Source organism: Ptychodera flava, chromosome 20 (genome assembly GCF_041260155.1).
Source record: "Ptychodera flava strain L36383 chromosome 20, AS_Pfla_20210202, whole genome shotgun sequence".
Taxonomy (NCBI): Eukaryota; Metazoa; Hemichordata; class Enteropneusta; family Ptychoderidae; genus Ptychodera; species Ptychodera flava.
Window position 1 is genome coordinate 696,686 of NC_091947.1, and position 20,696 is coordinate 717,381.

General features: G+C 37.0%; 2 protein-coding genes across 3 annotated transcripts in view; one reads left to right on the plus strand and one right to left on the minus strand.

The window, feature by feature from the left end:
* The window catches only part of LOC139119694 (limbin-like), a 30,793-nt gene extending 21,559 nt beyond the window's left edge, over positions 1 to 9,234 (plus strand). Inside the window, exons 20-26 of one of the 2 annotated variants that reach the window (XM_070683550.1) lie at positions 189 to 290; positions 541 to 666; positions 1,738 to 1,961; positions 2,493 to 2,580; positions 3,072 to 3,280; positions 6,188 to 6,302; positions 6,629 to 9,234. In XM_070683550.1, coding sequence (XP_070539651.1) covers positions 189 to 290; positions 541 to 666; positions 1,738 to 1,961; positions 2,493 to 2,580; positions 3,072 to 3,280; positions 6,188 to 6,302; positions 6,629 to 6,676 — 912 coding nt within the window. In that variant the 3' untranslated portion in view covers positions 6,677 to 9,234. The remainder of the gene's footprint in view (positions 1 to 188; positions 291 to 540; positions 667 to 1,737; positions 1,962 to 2,492; positions 2,581 to 3,071; positions 3,281 to 6,187; positions 6,303 to 6,628) is intronic. The other variant, XM_070683549.1, reaches the window with a different exon arrangement.
* Positions 9,235 to 14,521: 5,287 nt separating this feature from the next.
* Positions 14,522 to 19,828, minus strand: LOC139119696 (transmembrane emp24 domain-containing protein 4-like). The gene is made up of 4 exons (XM_070683551.1): positions 19,633 to 19,828; positions 17,263 to 17,489; positions 16,302 to 16,448; positions 14,522 to 15,975 (listed from the first exon to the last, which is right to left on the minus strand). The coding sequence occupies exons 1-4, from the start codon at positions 19,760 to 19,762 to the stop codon at positions 15,826 to 15,828; spliced, it is 654 nt and encodes a 217-aa protein (XP_070539652.1). The 5' UTR covers positions 19,763 to 19,828; the 3' UTR covers positions 14,522 to 15,825.
* Between the last annotated feature and the right edge of the window lie 868 nt (positions 19,829 to 20,696).

Sequence of the window (20,696 nt, forward strand, 5' to 3'; positions counted from 1 at the left end):
TCAATTGACTGTTACTGGTAGACTCTACTCTGAATTATCATTTTGATTATTAGTAACAAATCTGTTTTTTTCTGTTTTTCTTACGATATCTGCTGATTGGCACCAACAAAAAACCCTACAGAACTTACTAGGTCTTGTGGGAGAAACTAAAATACAAAATAAATGTTTTTTTGTTTTTGTACATCTAGGTACGTGTTGAGATGTTGGAAGAAAGAGCAAAAGCTTTGAAAGACCAGGAGGAAAGACTTGGTGCAATGGTTGCTAAGTTACAGATGGAGAAAGCTAGAGAGGTAAGTTATGGTGATGACAGTTGGTAGCACTTCACAGATCTGTATCAAGTGTAATCTGTACACAATTTATGTTAGATTTCTAAATGTGTTGATTCTCTCTTTTTGTAATTGTTCACTGCAGCATGCAGTTGAGGAGCAGTGAAAGCCTTGAAGGTCTGATGAGTCATTTGTATGGGTTTTTTTTTAGATTTCTACCTCCACTGATTGCCATTTTGTTTGTTTGTTTTTTTTGTTGCATTTTGTGATGTAGCTGGCAACAATTGAGGACCAACAGAAAGCCCTCAACAATCTGAAGATGAATATGATGGATGAATTGACTGATAAGGGGTTACTTAGCAACCCGGAAGGAAAGAAAATCATCGATGAGCATCAGAAGGTATTGTTGTCTATCCATGAACACATTTTATTTTTTCAGAAAACTGTCACTTTGTTCTCCACATTTAATGTAGATGGAATAACATCCAAATTTATACAGTAGAAATGCAATAAGAGACTTTTGCTTGCCTCTTCAAAAAGTTGAAATTCTTTGTATGGTCATTACAGTGCCGGTATTTTCCGTTGCAACCGTGATGTCAGTTTGTATACAATTGTTCTAATATATTTAGGGAAATACCCCTGTGTATGGTTTGACAGTGCAGTGTTATTTGCTGTTGATGCTGCTGAGTGAAATCGGTGTTTCTGCTGTCTGTCCTGCAAATGATCATCTATGGTTTTGGCCAGACAGAATCCAAAGATTTCATGCATTGGGTGTTAATATATAGAAACATAACAACACTGCTTGGTGCTTTCCTAACTATATCAGAAGATGGGTTTTTATGCTGGTATGTCACAAAAGTTATAACTGTATAATCTACAGACATTTTCCTTAATGGCATTCTTATGATAATATCAAATTTGAACTGGTATAGTAAATTAATAATGATTCACTGAATTTTGTTTCTGTTCGTTGACATAAAAAAGCACTGCAAACAGATAAAAATGCAAAGATATATATTATTATAACATTGTCCCGTCCAAAACAATTTATAGAAAGGTGATTAGACAAAGGAAACTCTAGCTGGTTCAGTAGTTTGCTATTTCAAGCAATATGTTCTTGTTTTTCCCGCCCATGATTTTGAGGGCCCTGGGGAAGATAAGCACCTTTATTGAAGCTTACCAGGCTACCCTCGTTAAACAAGGTTTAAAAAAATAAAATAAAATAAAATGTCCCGGTGTGCCAGGCAATTGCACAGTAAATGTTTGTTTGGTATTGTGGTTGTTGATTCCAAGCCAAGATTAACAGCATCCGGTATCTTGATTACTCCATGGCAATACCAATACCAGTCATGCAGGATGGTGGCCCTTTCTGTCTTTCACTGAAAATGTAGTAAATGTGATTTATATGTAATAAAAAAAACTTGCAGTAACATCAAAAACTAATTTCAAATTCTTGTTTTGACTTCCTCAGGAGGTGGAAAAGCTGGAAGGCAAGCTGACAGCACAGAGGCAAAAACAGGAGAAAGATTTGAAGAAGAGACTGAGAGAAAGAGTTGCACAGAGAGAAAAATCATTTGTTGCCTTACAAGAGGAGGAGATGAGACAACTGTATGAAAGAGAGACAAACAAAGTTGCGGCTAAGATAAAGTTAGCGGCAAAGAAACATAAACAGATGTTGGAACTGGAAGAATTCAGGTACATTCCTTGGTTTGACTGCTGACAGATCCCTCAGAAATCATTTGGTAGTCACTCGCGGGCAGATGGAAATTTTGGTTCAGTAGTTTGCTATTTCAAGCGATATGTTCTTGTTTTTCCTGCCCATGATTTTTGTAATAATTTCACTTATAAAATAGAATGAGTATCCAAGTAGATGGTTTCTGCTTTCCTTTCCATCGTTATAGTCAGAAGAACAATAATGCTAAGGCTGACTTGTTTCTGTGTTTCGTATCGAGAAAATTGCAATAAACTACATTCATGGCATTTCCAGCTGCACTTGTCAACATGTATGTAGCAGATAGGGACTATTTGGATCGGCATAATCTGCTGTTGATATGTCATCTGTAAGTTTGTACTTTTGTGTAATTTGGCAAAAAAACTTGCGTTCTTCATCATATACTGGTGGGAGTCTCATTACTGCTGTTTGTAAATTCAAACACGTCATTGCAGATTTTGATATTTAATGTCTAAGTGTCTTTTTTTCCTGATTTTAATTTGTTTTTTGTGCAGGCGTAATATGGAAGTTGAAATAGGGCAGGCTCTTGAAGACCTCAGAAGGTCTTATGAAGTAAAGAGACTTCAACTCATGCAAGAACAGGTAAGTGGGTGGTTTCAGTTCTGTGTTACAGTGAGTAGGAAATCAATTTGAGTAAATATTGCATGATATGTCTGGCTTGTACATCAGCTTCAATTGCCTCTCATCGTAATCTGAGCAAAACTCAAAAAGTTCTCCAAGTACAAAATAATTTGGAATCTTGTGACACATTATGCCAGTCACTTTGATGAGTCACAAGTGTACCTTGGTATAAATAATTCAAACTCTGTCATCTTCCTTGGCAAAGCCAGACATCGACGGAGAAATGTTTGTGGAATACCAAATATCTACAATTGCATATTGTATTAGAGGCAATATGATAGTGGCAATATAAGTGACTCGGCCACATTTTGAAGACACAAATTCTTCCTTTGAAGCACTTTCACAAACAATTCATTTCATTTTTCAAAATCAAAAGAAAATTTTGTTATCATATATGCATGTAAACTATTCTTTTCATTAATGCTTGTCAATTTATTTTTACTGGTCTCTAGGAAATTGAATTCCTTTCTGGTCTAATCAAACATGGCGACTACAAGAGAAGTGAACTTCAGGGCATTCTGCTGATGCTCTTCCCAAACAAATCTGACAAACAAGTCAATGCACTGCTTGACAAGATGTACAGGAGAGATGCAGGAGACACGGAGGAAGACGAGGACGAAACTGCTTCCAGGACGAAAAAACAAAAGAAACCCAAGAAGGGGTGAGATGATATTTCCCTCTCCAAGATAATAAGTTATCTTGAGAAGTTTGCTGTGGTACACCTTTCTTTTTATCTTGAAAACATACTATAGTTTAGTAGAATCTGAGAGTGGACAAACTGTTCACTGTACCAAGTTCTGTTACATCAACTCTCATCCATCCAAGGGTAAGATTGAATTTCATCATTTCAAACATTGGTTTAGAAACATTCAATTCAAAAAATTAATGATGAATGTAGACTTACTCAAATGTGATTCATGAGTAAAAGATAAAATATACAAAATATGCGTGGACCATTGGGTTTACATGATGCACAGTCAATATTCCCCATTGATAGTGAATGATTCATTATTGATTGATCGAACAATGCAAATTAATCCATTTTGCATAAATCATTAATTATTGAGGAATTGAGCATCAGGTGATTGGGTTCAAATTAGCAAGACTCGGATATAGTCAGAAAGTAATGTCAAACTTGTGTATGTATATCCATCAAATTTAAACATTCAAATCGGCTTGCATTCATAACATTAACAGTTTATCCTCTGAGTCAAGTTGATGTGCAACAAGCTCAAAGAATGTTTTGTTTGACTCGGAAAAGTTTTACAAACTACATTTGTTGGTATCAGGCTTTAATAATCAAGGAAATTTCAAGAAATATGTAAATTATGTAAATGAATTCAGTAATCGTAGGCATTCTGATAAATCATCATTATTCAAAGATGTGTGGTTCTCTATGGATGGCAACTTCCCTCATCTATTTTGCATTTATGTTGCTTTTTTTTAGTCCCCACGGACACCGTCCGGGGGGACTTATAGGTTTGGTCATGTCCGTGCGTGCGTCCGTGCGTGCGTGCGTGCGTGCGTGTGTGCGTGCGTCCGTCCGTCCGTTCACACAGATATCTCAGAGATGCAAGAAGCGATTTCATTCAAACTTGGTACAAGGATTACTTCATATGTCATACAGATGCACGTCGATTTGTTTGGGGATACGATCCAATATGGCCGCCAGGTGGCCATTTTATTACGATTTTTCCATGTACAGAGCCATAACTCAGACATGTTGAACCAATTTTATTCAAAGTTGGTACAAGGACATTGACCAATGTCATAGATATGCACGTCAATTTTCTTTGTGATACGATCCAATATGGCCGCCAGGCGGCCATTTTATTACGATTTTTCATGTACAGAGCCATAAGTCAGACATGTTTCAACTGATTTTATTCAAAGTTGGTACAAAGACATTGACCAATGTCATAGATGTGTATGTCAATTTTTTTTGTGATACGATCCAATATGGCCGCCAGGCGGCCATTTTATTATGATTTTTTCACGTACAGAGCCACAACTCAGACATGTTTCAACCGATTTTATTCAACATTGCTACAAGGATATTGACCAATTTCATAGATATGCACGTCGATTTGTTTTGTGATACAATCCAATATGGCCGCTAGGCGGCCATTTTATTACAATTTTTTCATATACAGAGGCATAACTCAGGCATATCTCAACCGATTTTATTCAAAGTTGGTACAAGGACATTGACCAATGTCATAGATATGCACGTCAATTTGTTTTGTGATACAATCCAATATGGCTGCTGTGTGGTCATTTTGTTACGATTTTTTCATATACAAAGGCATAACTCAGGCATATCTCAACTGATTTTATTCAAAGTTGGTACAAGGACATTGACCTATGTCATACATATGTACGTCGATTTTTTATGTGATACGATCCAATATGGTTGCTAGGCAGCCATTTTATTACGATGTTTTCATGTACAGAGCCATAACTCAGACATATTTCCACCAGTATCATTCAAAGTTGACATTGACCTATTTCATACATATGCTCGTCAATTTGTTTCACGTCATGTAGCAGTAACATGTCAATTATTGAAGTTTCGTAAGTAGGCTGATATGTCAAGAAATATGTACTGCACCAAATTCATGAAACTTTATACAGATGTTAACCGATGTTAAGCTCACATTGCTTTAACATTGAAAAAGACATTTATCAGTGTCATTTTAATTAATTTGTAATTGCATAAGTAATGAACTTTCCTAATTAGGGTGATATAGCCACAAATTAATACAACGTCAAATGTGATGAAACTTGATACAGATGTTGATCTCATAGTGTTGTAAATACTGCATCAAACTTTATGAAATATGGTACCAGTGATAATCTGTTAAGTGTTAGAATTGTATGCAAAAATGTTTTGCAACATCCTGTTGATAAATTCCTAGTTGACTCATTTTATGAACTTTAGGATGGTGGCCTACATTGGTTTTATGTTTTCATCACCATGGAACTCATTCTTGGCCATTGAGCGCCATCTGTATCAAAGTATTTTTATCACAGACCTAATTAATGAAGAGGACTCTATCCTCTCTGAGGACATGTAATCAAAGTACCCATTATTAACAAGTGGGGACTGTGTCGTCAACGATGACTTGTTTAATGTGTTTCTTATCTCTTTTTGTGTTTTACTACATATCAGAATGTGATGTTCCTCGTCTTTGTATGGCCAGCATGTTAAGCATTCTTCTGACCACGTTTGGTCGTAGCATCCTTGCACAGCTAAGCCCTCGGCATTTATCATTGCTTTAAGTCAAACTTTCTTTTTAGATCAACTGATCTTCACATTGTCATGTACTCTGCATAGTTTTCACCAATACTGTGGCATTGAATGCAATATCCCAAATCAACGTACTTGTTGCCTGCTTTGTAGCATGTAGAAAACATTACTAGTATTTCACGACTGAATTGTCAGTAATTTAACTTTGCTGGGCTCAACCTTGGCTTTGTTGTTTGCTAAAGTGCTTGCTTGCTGGCTTGCTTAAAATGCAGCATTTTTTTTGTTTTTCTCCCTTCCCCTATGGTCCTCTCAAAACAGAGGACTAATGTCGAGAATTTTACAGGATGGAGGACATAGTTCCACTGGAGGAAAGAGTGAAGCAGACCCTCATACAGGATATTCCAGATACCCCGACTCGGAAGAGGATGAAAGGGTAAGACACATACTGGATTCTGTATAAACTTCAGTTCAGTCAGCGGTTTAATTCTGGAAGTGGGTGTAGATCATTGATAGGAACCTCTGCAAATTTTGTTCTTTGACAAAGCATCAGTGCTATACGGTGTACAACAAGCTACAGTGCCTGTTGTCATGCTGCTGTTCAAATCTTTTCAAATACAGAAACAGTGACAGACAGGATAAAATAATTGAGTTCAGTTATTGTGATTTTTCGATTAAATTAGTATTTACCCAAAGTGCATCCAAACAGTGCATTCTGGGTAACGAATCTCTGATACTGAGCGTGCTTTCATTTCATTTCAGGTCATTGAAGGTCAAGAAGCTGAAGAAGGGCAAACTGGCTCCGCTTAAAACAGCACACTTCAAAGTGAGTGAAGACGAAGACGATGACGAAGCCTACCATCAGGCAAAATTACCCAGCATTCCATCAAAACGACCAGACCCAGTGGGTCGAAACGCCACCCCTGAAGACAATGAACTCGGAGGTCATAGGCCATCCAAGTATCTCGACAGTGAGGATGAAATTGATGACTACTTTGAACAACGTGACAGACCAAGACCACCACCAAGAGTTACGACACAAAGTGCAGATTACACATACTAATAAATAATTTGAATAGTTCAACTCATTACTGATAAGTCTTGCTCAACTAGGCAGCTACGTACACATTAACTTTAAGGCAGCAAATCTTTCACATATATATATAAATATACTTATTTTTGGTACTTAAATTTTGTAGTTGTTTTACAAGCATGTTTGAGCATATGGTTTTAACAATGATGTCAGATTTTTATAAGTTAAAAAATGACATATTAATATATGTAATTGTAAATTGTCGTCAGCAAAGATTATAGCGGCCAGAATGAATTAAGCAGCATTTACACAAACTTGACAAGTTGTCCATTCAAGTACAGTAGTTGTATAGTCAGTTGCCAGTCTTATGTTAATTATTTGAAACTCCTGTGAAGAGGGCTGATATCAATGGTTATAATATCTGTAATATGGTTTCATTACATACCGTGTCGATTCTACAGTTCGTGTTTAGTCAAAGACACAGCTATGGAAGAGTCTTGTATCAGAGGCTTCGTCACATTCGATAGTAATTTCTTAGAAGTCATCACATTTTATCCTAAAATCCAGCTTGTCAATTTGGCAGCTTTCATATTCTGAATGTACCCTTCAAAAGGTTTTAATCCTTACGGTGACAGCGTGTTCTCAGTGAGGTCATGGTCATTCTACCCCACTGTAGTGAGGTTTACTAACAGCTGTAGTATCTCATCTGAAGTGAAATGTATACAGAACATCGTTAGACAAATGTGGTAACATTTGCTTGCATTGACTATGATAAACTTGCAATACATCTACAGATGAAGTTGATGCTTATACTGATCTGGAAAGTGTTATTTGAAATTTAACAATTACGTTTCTGTTTGTAGTACAGTTCTGATTTTAGGCTGACAGGATAAATTTCTAAAAGAAATCTTGTAAAACTCAACCGTGATATCAGTTTTAGTACAGTTCTGATCATTGGCTGACAGGGAGAATTTCTATAAGAAATCTTGTAAAACTTCACCACAAATCAGCTTTGAAACCTCAACTGCAGGGAACACCATTGTCACAGGATGCAAAAAATTCGAATTCCTCTCTTTGTCAAATCAAACACAGAATGAACTATTTGAGGGCATAATACATTACAACCTAAACATTTCATTTTGAGTTTACAGGGTGTTTAAATCTCTCTCCTACAAAATTTTTGAAACTTGAAAGATGTCTTTCAAATATGAAGTACATCCAAGGCTTGTATTTGTACATTTTGAAATATTTATGTGGAAGTACTTTAAAATTTAACATTTTTCAAATGTCTTCTTGTTGGTTTGACATTTTATATGATAAACAGACCTTGTTATATGAACTCTAACTGATCTTGACACAATTTGAGGTTGGGGAAAAAGTTTTATATTTGCAAGAATACTTACAAGTAGATTTTAATATAGTTCATTTTCTGACATCCATTTGTCTGTGCCAACCAAAAAACCAAAGACTGAAACTTATACCCAAATACTTATTAACATTTGCCTTTCATACTAACTCCTTCCTCCGTAGAATTGTGGTCATACCCAATTGTTGACAATAGCAAGGTGAGACCACTTTATATGACAGTGGGGATGAAAGAGTCGGTCTGTAAGAGAGATGTTAACTATACTTTATTTGTACAATGTACATTAACATGGTTGCATACCCATCATCAATACCTCACCAATTCTATTAAATTTGTACAAAGTCAACATATCATTTTTTTGAAAGCAGCTTATCAGATTTTATTCTTCAATGAAATTTTCCTTACTGATTTGACAGTTTCTACATTTGTGCCAAGGTTTATGATAGGCCGTGTTAAAATAGTCTCACCTTTTTTTTTTGCAACTTTGACATTGACCGACCAGACCTAGTATTTCCATATTCTCATTCAGCTTTTGATAGAACAAGCTTACACGCATAAGGTAAAAATTTGGCTGAATTTATGAAAAGTTTACAAGGTTGAAGGTGGTTGAAAACATATATCATAATAGAAAGTGTAGTTTTTGTACAATACTGTATGTACCCACACGAAGTGTCTGCTGCTTGGACCTGGTGGAGTCCAAATTTATTGGCTGAAAATGGACTTAACATGAATCAGCACTTTCTGATTCTGCTATTCATGTGCATGGTCCAGCCTTGCACACTTTATGAATCCCAATTCCTTGGAATTGATTTCCATTCTCTATCCTGTACATTTTATATTTTTGAATTTTATAAAATTTGTTCGTATCCTCTCAATATGTAAGTAGTGTACATACATGTACATAGTGACAGTTTTTTATCAGGTGATTTTAACTTGAATAATGAAATAAAAGATGATCTTTATACAAAACTGTGAATAAAGTATTTTATTTGGGTTCTATGGTGTATGATAATACAGTAGTGGGAATTTCAGTGCACAGGGAATGAAATGCAATGTGAAAGAAGCGTAGTGTTTATTTCAGATGTTGTACTTGGGCCTCAGCCCAAGTACATTTGTTTTCATTCCGTGGGAAAAAACTGTAAGGTATAACCATTTCTGGCTGAGACCAGGGAGGGCAAAATGTATTGGCTTCATCTTTCTTGGCATAATAAATGGCGTAATGATGTTAACTGAATGGAAGTGCTGCTCTAGCCAGTCTTGAATAAGTGAGATGTGAATATAAATGCTTCTCTATCTGAGTTTTTGCCACAAAATCTTCTGAATATAATCAAAATGTGCATCGAAATGCAACAATTAATGCACCCTCCGTTTACTAGGCGATGGCACGACCCTTGCTACACCCACTGGACGAGCCAAAGTGGGAGGGGTAATTTCGGTTTGGTCGAACAGGAGGGCTCGAGACCAGAATTTAACATTTAAACTTGAAACATGTTTAATCACTGACAAGATGTGGATTAGTGTTAATCAAAGAGAAAGTTTGAAAAGGAAAGGTTTTATATCCCGGACACAATGAAAAACATTACGACTGGAAACTATACCCCCGGTTGAGAATAGTAATGCCCACAGCGATGGAGAACACTTGTCCTTGAGCTGAGAAAACCAGACCATCATTTCGAAAGAGAGCTGCAGATTCGAGAAGCTCGTTAAAAATAGCTAGGTACACCCCATAAAGGGGTGGTTTCGAGTCTTGAGGGCAAATTTCGACTCCTTCATTTAGAAATCGTACGTTTGTTTTTCCAGGGGAACACATCATTTGACACAAAATTTGCATGAAAAGGGGTCGCCAGTAAGCACGTGGTCAAATCTGGCATAAGAAACAATATGAAATGTTGGGTAAAGCCAGTCCAAAATAAACTGATTTGAACTTTAGTGTTTTGTAATTTATACCACTGCAGTAACATGACTTTTTTTTGACAACATCACACAATGTAATACGTTTTGAAACTGAATACTCCGACGTATTCTGTGTCCCCTTTGCTAAAAAATACGGTATGCCGATTACCATGTAAGGAGATGATGACGTCAAGACAGATTTGTAGTGCGTTTGGTCTTGGATGGTGTGACGAAGTTTTGTCGAGGTAGCTTGTGTATTTATTTCCTAAATGGGAGATATTAGGGTCGATCTAAAAGAAGGCCGAAAAATGTTATGATACTCTAAGCGAGCTGAACTCCAATGCGAATGGTTGGATAATTTGGAGGATGTCTAGACTGATCTCGTCTCATTAAGATTATTTGGCGGTCAGTATTGAATTTCAACTGCGTCACAAGTTTGCGTCGAACGGTCAACGAACGATATTTTAGAAATCTGGAGACATGGCACATCGCAGTTTTATTTCAGTATTTTATATTTTACAAAAGATGTAAGAAGCAATGATTTTGTTGAAAATTCTGAAAAAAATATAGGAAGATTTGATCGCGAACACATTTTCACTGGGGGTCAACTAGCCCTGCGTACGATGCTGTGTGTTCCGCTACAGCTACCGCCCAGCTCACCACAGCCCTGCAAAACCCGTACGTTGGGTCGGTGAATTCAAATCCATTTTGGGACTTGACGTAAAAAGCCAAATTACTGCCGAAATTCAGCGTTCTTGGGCCCAAGTCGTATCCCAGCCTACCTCAGCTACTCGATCGCTTCCAAAAATGACAGTCTTTTATTCACTTCTCGTAAATAACCGTCGATGTCGGCAACTCTCTCGCTGGCCCTGCGTACGATGCTGTGTGTTAGCTGTAGCACATAGCATCGTACGCAGGGCTAGGGGTCAACATGGGGTCGCAGCCATGTTGCCTCAAAACTTATTTCTGTCTGCACTCAAAACTCAAAATGTCGCATATGAACCTGAAAAGTCGATGTAATTTTGTCAAACTTCGGCGAAATTTCAGCCTATAGACAAAATTTCATCTAGGTAAGGTAAATTTACTGAAATTTGATCGACAAATAATCCTGAGCTTGAACGTGACAGCTCGCCTTCTCCGGGAAGTCATGCATCCGGCCAGCTGCCCATATGGCCGGGTGCATGAGATTGTTTTCAAGCGACGGCGGCAGACTGTACGGGGCTCTGGATATGAACCTACCGCCGGTGTAGCTGTAATAACTGTTGCGTTGTTTTTAATCACCACGGACGAAGTCCGAGGGGACTTATAGGTTTGGTCATGTCCGTGCGTCCGTCCGTCCGTTCACGCCTAGTACCCAACCCCATACAGATGCACGTCGATTTGTTTCACAATGCTATCAAATTTGGCCGTGTTAGAGGACTTTTTAGTTTACACCTCCATAGACTCCCATGTATAAGGCAGTTCTCCATAGACTCGCATGTATGATGCCAAGAAAAATAAAAATTTAGTTTCTCATCGTATTCATATTGCCTAAAGGATGCAGTGACAGTTTTTTTGTCCCCACGGATAAAGTCCAGGGGGCTTATAGATTGGCTCATATCCGTCCGTGAGTCCATCAGTGAGTCCATCGGTTCACGCAGATATCTCAGACATTTTGACAAAATATCATGTGACCTTGGTGACCTTTGACCTCAAATATACATTATTGTCCATAACTCAGTATGGTTAAACCACAAGTGCTAAACCTTTCATATTTGGTATGATGGGACACCTTATGATGCCACATATTGTACCCCATTAATTATGTGCATATCTAATTATGAGCGAGCCAATAGAGCAAGAGGTCTGATTTCTGGTATATAGGGATAAGTTAACAATATAATTTGTTTGACAAAACTTCACGTGACCTCAATGACCTTTGACCTCAAATATACATATTTGTCCACAACTCAGTAACCACAAGTGCTACACCCTTCATATTTGGTATGAAAGGACACCTTATGACACCATATATTGTACCTCATTAATTATGTGCATATCTTATTTTGAGCGAGCCAATAGAGCTAGAGGTCTGATTTTTGGTATATAGGAATAACTTAGCAATACAATTATTATGACAAAATGTGACGTGACCTCAATGACCTTTGACCTCAAATATATATATTTGTCCACAACTCAGTAACCACAAGTGCTATATCCTTCATATTTGGTATGATAAGACACCTTATGACACCACATATTGTACTTCATTAATTATGCGCATATATAATTTTGAGCGCGCCAATAGAGCTAGAGGTCTGATTTTTGGTATATAGGAATAACTTAGCAATACAATTATTTTGACAAAATGTCACGTGACCTCGATGACCTTTGACCTCAAATATATATATTGTCCACAACTCAGTAACCACAAGTGCTACACCCTTCATAAATGGTATGATGGGACACCTTATGACACCGCATATTGTACCTCATTAATTATGCGCATATCTAATTCTGAGCAAGCCAATAGAGCTGGATGTCCGATTTTTGGTATATAGGGATAACTATAGGGTAGAAATCTAAATATGCCCATCTAAATATTAGACATCTACCATCGAGAACAAAAGAAATTTGCTGTAATTTGAATATTTAAGGAGTTTAAGCAATTCCCGCTATAATAAAGAACCCCTGCCTCAAACTCCACAAAAGTTGCTAGACATATTTTGCCGTTGTCATGCCATTGCTTCGTTTAATAACCAGTTAATCAAATGCCTCATTGACAGGAGGAAATTCAAGACCATATTTGAATAGTAGTATATATTGTCCTCAAAATTACCCTATCACGGCCCAAGTACTCATTGCCTTCAGCAATACTGTTTATTTCAGATGTTTTTAAGGTGCAGTATCCCAAAGATGATCAAACAATATATTACTGGTGAAACACAAAACATCTATTGAGAATACTGTTCAAATTTAAATAAGAAATCAAAATTAAGGTAGTATGCGCACCATTTGGACTCTCAAACTTTTACAATACAGTTTTTGTCAACCTCTTGTTTAACCTCATTTTGAAGCTCATGGTGTAAATAGTTTTCACCAGCGTATTATGTCAAAATTCATGACAGTTCTGTTATTCGAGTTAACAAAAGGTGGCAGCCATTTTGAATATAGAGAGTCTTGTTGTTTATCTGGTAACACATTTCCCTGGTGATCCTTGATTTTTTATTTCAAAAGGGATGGTTTAAAGTTGCCTATAAGAAAGTGAGCAAAAGACTGAAAAGTTAATTCTTTCAATTTCAAGCGACATAGTACCTTAGATCTTTACAGGGACAAAGTTGCTAGTTTTTGAGATTTTTCATGAATTTTGTTTGAAATACAGTGCAGTAAGGTATTTATGAAGTACACTTTGATTACATAAGTACTATTTGTCAGAAATGTACATGTTTACGTAAATCAATTGATTAACAATTTTAAAGGGACAAAGTCATGATTTTTGTGAGCTTTTTTTGTGAATTTTGTTCAATATGAAAAGTAGTTTGTGTTGTTTGACTGCTCGAATCATGATGAAATACTGGTCAACTATGCACAACCTCACCTGTGCTTGCAGCCAGATAAGATAAACATAAAGTGAAACATTTTACATAGTTTGTACTGAAAAATAAATCAATTTCCGTGCCTACACTCTCACCATGCATGGAACATGCCAGACATACCCTGTTACACAGTGTTTTGACATCATGCAAGCTTGTGATGAAATCTTTACTGGTGGTGCCTTTCACATAGATAACAGTAGCAGCTTGCCCTTACATTGTGGCAATGTTTATTTGTCATAGGAAGGCAAGTCAGAATAGGAGATCAAAAACAAATCCTTTTTGCATTCAGCAAACAGGTAGTTTTTGTCACCTTTAAAGTTATGTACAGTCATCATTTTGTGGACTGATACTCTACATGTATGCAAGTATTCAAGGTTTCTTCATATCACAAAAAATGGAAAAAAAAGAGCGACATTGTCCTTTTAACACTTGAACCCATCATTTTTTAAATATTGTGGATAGACTACAACATATGGAGGCTTCAACAGTTACTGCATTGCGTCAAAAATTTCAAGTCAACGTTTATGCCCTTTTTCTTCTCACCAGTGATTTGCATAGAGTAAGTTATGTATAGCTGCAGTATAGTAGCTCGGGATTTTGCCTGGGTATTTGGGTTGGACAGCAAAACCAGATCTGGTTTTGCCTTCCGATCGACCCAAATACCCAGCCAAAACCTCGAGCTACTGTACTGCAGCTAAGTTATGTACTAAATGAAAAAATGCTATTTCACTAATTAGATTTCTGAAGACTTTTTTCAGAAAAGAGACTTTCAATACAGACATAGAAACTGGAATTACTGTCAAGTTTATTTGTCAAATTATTTGAATGTGTCATATATAAAAGTCAAACGTCTGAATCAGTCTGATTTGGTAAGTTAGGAATTGCTAGAAAATGATTAGTACAGGTCTCTCAGTGTGAATGAATAAATTTTGCAGTACATTTTCTGAAAACTGCTAAGCTGTAGATTAAATGCCATTTAAAAGTGATGAAACAAGATCTTGTCAAAAAGAACACTTTCCCTAAAGGTTCCCCTGACATCACCATGGCAATCAATATGAGAACGCGCATACCTGCAGATGAGAGCGCCCTCTTGGGGCAACAGAACCTAGCGGAGATTTAAAATTCATGTTCACTGGATTTACGGTCATGAAGTTTCAAGCAAAAAATAACAAGTACTTTGTTGTTGCGAACCTACGTAGCTACTAAAGAGTGAAAAATAAATAAACTCAATGGTCAATGTAAAGGATTTATCCTTTCTAAACTACTGGTGTGTTGTGAAATGGAGTGTTCTATGGTGTCGAAAAAATCAACCAAATTGGAAGAATTCCTGAATTTTAAAGTATCAGCTGAAATAGAACAAATCATAGTACAGTAATCTGGATGTCAGATTGTTTTAAAATTGTATACATCTCAACAGAACTTATTCCTTAAAGAAAACACTATCCTTTTGATTTAACAAAAAAGAGTCACTGAAACAGCAATAGAAGTCACTCGCAAATGATATGAAGATGAGAAACACTACATTAAGAATCAAACATGGTTGATTATCAAAGAAATACATACTCCATGAAATGAGCTTGGTAATGGGTTTAATTTTCTTAAATGACAGTATGGGGCGTAAGTTTGTGAAAAAGATATCGGTCAAATCTGTACATCTGGAAAACTTAAGATCTAAACAAAGACTTGAACTTTGTTTACAGCACAATCTTCGTCCCAATCGATAGGCAAACCCCTCCCCACTACACGAGGTTGGTTTTGAAAGAATCAGAGCAGCATTTTGTGATTGACTGGTCTTACAAGCAATGATGGTAGGTACAAGAAAAGCTGCTAAACTTTACCACTGTACAAGACCTATGCTCCGCCCTGTTTGTGTATGAAAATCAAAACTTTCATGCCTTTGCTCTGTTTGACTCAGAAAATCTAAACTTCCATCCTCGTGAACATCATGTAGTTACTGCATTGTACCTCTTCTGTACAGTGGAATAACCTGTTGCAATCTTCAACTACAGATTATTCCACTTCATGAAGGACTTGTGGTTGAGACAATGTCCCTTTTTTTTAAAAAAAAATTGAAACCTATCAATTTTGTAGCTCATACAAGTTTCTTTGCTTCAAAGAAACCCTTAAGGTGTCTCATCTGCCACAACCCAGTGATGATAAGAATTAGCGTCTGTGCTATTGACCACCATAGCACACGTTGGTTAGTGCTCTCACTCGTCTGACGGAACCGCTCTTCCCGATACTGAAAACAAAAAAAGAAATGACCAAAAGTTAGCATCATCTTCACATAATTTGTTGTGAAGTCAGCAGGGGGCAGTAGATTTTGATGTCTGAGACCACCATCTTTTTCTCAGTTATCTGTGGATTTGTCATTTTGTTTGTCAAACCAGGGCATACAACAGTTTGTTTTGCCCCAGACAAATTTACATTTGCATAAATCTACATATTTACTCCTTTCTTCAGCCTTTGACGAATTTTGTATTAACACTATGCACATTAAGAGTCTGAAACAAATCTTTCCTTCAATATTGGTTAAATCTGAGACAGTGCTGAATTCAGACTACTTACCCTCTGATAATTCTGTTCTTTTGTAATCTGTTCTACTTGATCTAAAAGTTGCCGTACCCTCAGCTGTAACTCTGTTAGCTTATCTTTTTCTGCAATTGTCTGATAGTCCTGGGCATGTTCACCAACTTGGATGTCAAGATGTACTCTCTGTTGCACAAAAAGACACACTTTGGATGACAACGATGCTCTCACAATGATTATAACACATACACACATGAGTAATAGTAGAAGGCCATTATTTGTTATCATTTCAAATTTCTGTTCAGTCTAAAGTATAGTGCATTTGGCTGTGCAGGTCGCAGTGATCTAACTTTGGAAATAAGTAGCTCAAACTGTGAAAATAATTTTTTCACGAGTTCTAGAAGTACTACCACTGCCATATACAGCTGCCTTTTCACCTGAAATGTGGCTTTTTGAATGTGAAACTGGCAATGTGCAGCAGCTCGTGGTTTATAGATGCATGGAGGTAGTAGAGAATAGATGTATCCAATTGGTAGATTGTCACTGTTGACAGCACCTTAACCCTTTCACCACCATGGTTTGTCCCAAATCCATTGTTTTCTATGGTAAAGTTGGACCTGTACACAGGGAACTGGGGGTGAAAGGGTTAAGGAGTGTGAATATTCTCTTCCTGATTGGCTATTTTGCTATAATTCAGTAAGAATAATAGGTTTCAGCAAACCAATTGGCTAAAAGCTTCCTAGGCACGACACACAGGCCACAAATAACTTATGGGTGCAAGTTCTGGAAGTGTTCTGCATTAAACGTATACACAATTTGGCAAAAACCATTTATGGCTGCAAAACATTAGCACATACTCATCACAAAACTGCAACCTAACACCAATAAATTATAGTTTACACATTACACATCATACTAAAACACTGACATTCAAAGCCAATAAAAACCAAACACTAGCCGTGTTGAATAAACATACACGAAAATGGACACAAAGACTCACCAGTTTTCCACCTGCAAACATTTTCCATTTCGTAGAATTTGAATAAAGGCAGATAATATGTTCACCAGGTGTGTGTGAAGTGAATGTGAAGCGCCCTTCTGAACTATAAACTTTGGATAGGACCAACTTGCCATCTGGATCCTTGACTTCTACATGCATACCAACTCCTGGACTTGCAGGAAGATAATCATTCAAATTCTTGTCAAACAACTGTGTTTTATAGTTACCTGTTGATAAAGATGTAAAGAAATGATGATGAATTGTATTATTATCCACACATCTGTGTTGAAGTGAAATTAAAAGACAGATCAGAGAAGAGAAAAACTTTTTCTTCATATCATGATCAACTCAAGAAGTTCTACATGAGAAATTTTGCATTTTTACAAATTACTATATATCCTTAAATTTCTTTGCAAAACCCTAGTGGCTACTCACTATAGTGATGGGATTGTAGCAAACATTAAATTTTGTTTCAAACAATTTATTCACTATGTATAGACACAGCATCATTAATGATATTTATCAATAATAAACTTTACTTAAGGGAAAGTATTCTGTAAAACTAAGCTAAAACCAACTTTATAGTATGCCTAGTGACAAAAAGAATACATCCTCAAGGATGTTCATAATACCATATGGTCGCATTTATTAACCTTAGAGTCACTCCAATGTCAATATATCTGACCCTGATTGTTTTACAATGTGATGGTAGTATGCAAAATATATGCCGTGAATACCATTTTGAAAAGTAAACATCATATAGTTATTCATAGAAAAATTAATGGCTTGACAAGTTGTAGTAGGGGCATCAGCATATATATTAATTCCTTTCACAGAACATTGCAAATTGAAGAATATATATAACACCACAAATACTTGAACTTGACTTGGCACTGGAAAGGACACAAAGATTGGAGGATGAATTAAGTATATTGATACATAGATATATTAATTTCAAAAATCTTGTCCCGAAATGTGTACATGAGTTTATTAATTTGCTACTTGGCATTTACATGTTAATACATGTGTGGCTTTCTGATTACCTGATGTTCAACATATGTGTCATGTTTTGTTATTGCTGTGACAATAATTTAAATTTAATGTGTATTCATTCTTCCAGCACCATTAATTGGTGGTCCTTTATCATAGTTGGAACACATGTGTACCCCTCTCATAAATGACAGTAGACTTGTGATGTAAAATAACTAATATTATTGATAAAAGCACAGTGAGTGGAGCTGTGTTACAAGTGACATATGGACACAGGGTAAATTTGTCCCATCGCTGTTGGCACGCCATGTCATGTTAGAAAGAATCACTTAAACAGTAGCATGATCCTAATATTGAGGTAGCTCTACTCAGTCTGACCATGGAGGTCTCTACTACCTCCATGGTCTGACATTAATAAGATCATGGAACGCCACGTGATGGAATAAAGTTCATCATTATGTAACATTGTAATCAAACATAGTCAACCAGAAGGGAATGAGCAAGATTAATTCATTCTGCTTATACCCTGATGTTTAAAAAATACACAAAGTTTGAACAGTTTAAAACTGGTGTTTTGCTAGTAAAAGCCACAGAAAAGTGCAATGCATGCCAGTGTACATTTATACACAGAGCAGCTCAGCACAGACATTTTTATGAAATCGTCTTAAACAATGTTGTTGCACATCATCAAATTTGACAAATGATACCTGAATAATGCATAGGGGACGTTAAAAAAGAGCCGTCAACTTGTTTTGTAAATTTATAATAAAATTTCATAAAAATGTCTGTGCTGAGCTGTACTGTGTACAAATGAAGCTTCATTCACGGCATGCAATGTGTATCAGTGCAAAGTGAATGTGTATCACTCTATCAGAATCGAAAATTCCACAATACTCTTCTTTGCAGCAACATTTTATGCATGCACACGACATCATTTAGTAGAAGCTTGATGAAAGTTGCCCTAAAATCCGAAATGCAATACACAAGATTGATATGCTAACATAGCAAACATGAAGTCTGAAATGGTGTTGTAACTTACAATACTACATTGTATCGTATGTTTGTGTAAGCATGGAGCTACTTTGGTAGCTCCATGGTGTAAGTATGCATTATTGTAACATATTATACCAAGTATTTCAGAAATACTTGCGATGGTCTTTAAATCGTTAACATCGCAAATATTGAATTAATAAATCCAGGTGAATCTTGAACCTGGATAAAGTCCCATTTCCCACGCACCAAACACTGACGTGCAAATGGTCTACCGGATTGACATGACATCGCTGACTGAAACAGGAACCCTTGGCCCCAACCGGTTTATAACCACAAATAAATATGACAATGTTTTTCCTTCGAAACCGCAAGTCTGATGATACTTACCGATTACCATAGTTTCATCTGGAATTTCTTCGATGAAACATTTCCTTTCTGTTTCTCCTATGTGAAAATAAAGTGCTTGGCTAAAAGAGAGAAAGCCTAAAAGACACAGGTATAGCACTAATCGTGCCATGTTGGACTTCGGTAGCTAGCAAAATGGCCGCAACGATCACCACGCATGCGTACTACTATGCCACGTTGATTACCCAGAATTCTCATAGAAGACGCCCGCGCTCGGACAGGGCAGAAATGTGTCCTCATCAGCAGAAAGGGAAGGGCGGGCCCGCGCGGGTGACAACAAACCAGGTGTAGCCAACGTACTGAACGTAGCTGTTCATGCAAATAGGTAGCCGTGTGCTGTTTTTGAGTGGACATGCAAGTCAATATTTCCAGTGAATGGGGAAGACATTTCAGTGTTTACAGTACTAGGCGGGGAGAAAGTCTCTGGCAGTGGTTTATAGCCTCATGGACGCCTAACAAGGCAAGGCTGCGTTCACAAATAATGGTGGGGGGGGGGGGCCTGCAGGAATCACGATTTAAATCTTTGTTTTTTCAGATCCCCCTCAATACCCTAAAAAATGTCAAATCACCCTCTATTTGGTCAAAATTTTTCAAGTCTCCCCTCCCCGAATATCATATAGCCGCATATTTAAGGTTATTAGGGATGTACGCGCAGAAAAATAACACCCCCGTAGGCTATTGAGCAGTTCTGCTCGCAGATGTTCGACACTATCTTTTTTGTTAAATATTCTCTTGTGGTTATACATGTACATGTATTGCCAGCAATTTGTAGAGCCACATTCCGAAGGCAAGTGTTTAAATTGATCATTTTAAATACATCGGGGACTTTATCAGGAAACTTGAGTTGATCCAAATCTGGTGGGTCAATGGAACCCGCTGAAGACCACCAAAAATGACGACCATGAGAGAGTATGCAAAGTGTGAATTCCTGGCAACACTTTGCCAAGTAGTGAAAAAACAAGTCATCGTTGATGACACAGTCCCCACTTGTTAATGGGTACTTTGATTACATGTCCTCAGAGAGGATAGAGTCCTCTTCATTAATT

What these genes read in the sequence shown, in the direction of transcription:
- LOC139119696 (XM_070683551.1), bottom strand. Translation starts at nt 19,762, where the DNA reads ATGGCACGATTAGTGCTATACCTGTGTCTTTTAGGCTTTCTCTCTTTT. An exon ending in AGATGAAACTATGGTAATCG is followed by an intron (nt 17,490 to 19,632) that starts GTAAGTATCATC and finishes CTTTATCAACAG; the next exon opens with GTAACTATAAAACACAGTTG. An exon ending in AAGAACAGAATTATCAGAGG is followed by an intron (nt 15,976 to 16,301) that starts GTAAGTAGTCTG and finishes TTTTGTTTTCAG; the next exon opens with TATCGGGAAGAGCGGTTCCG.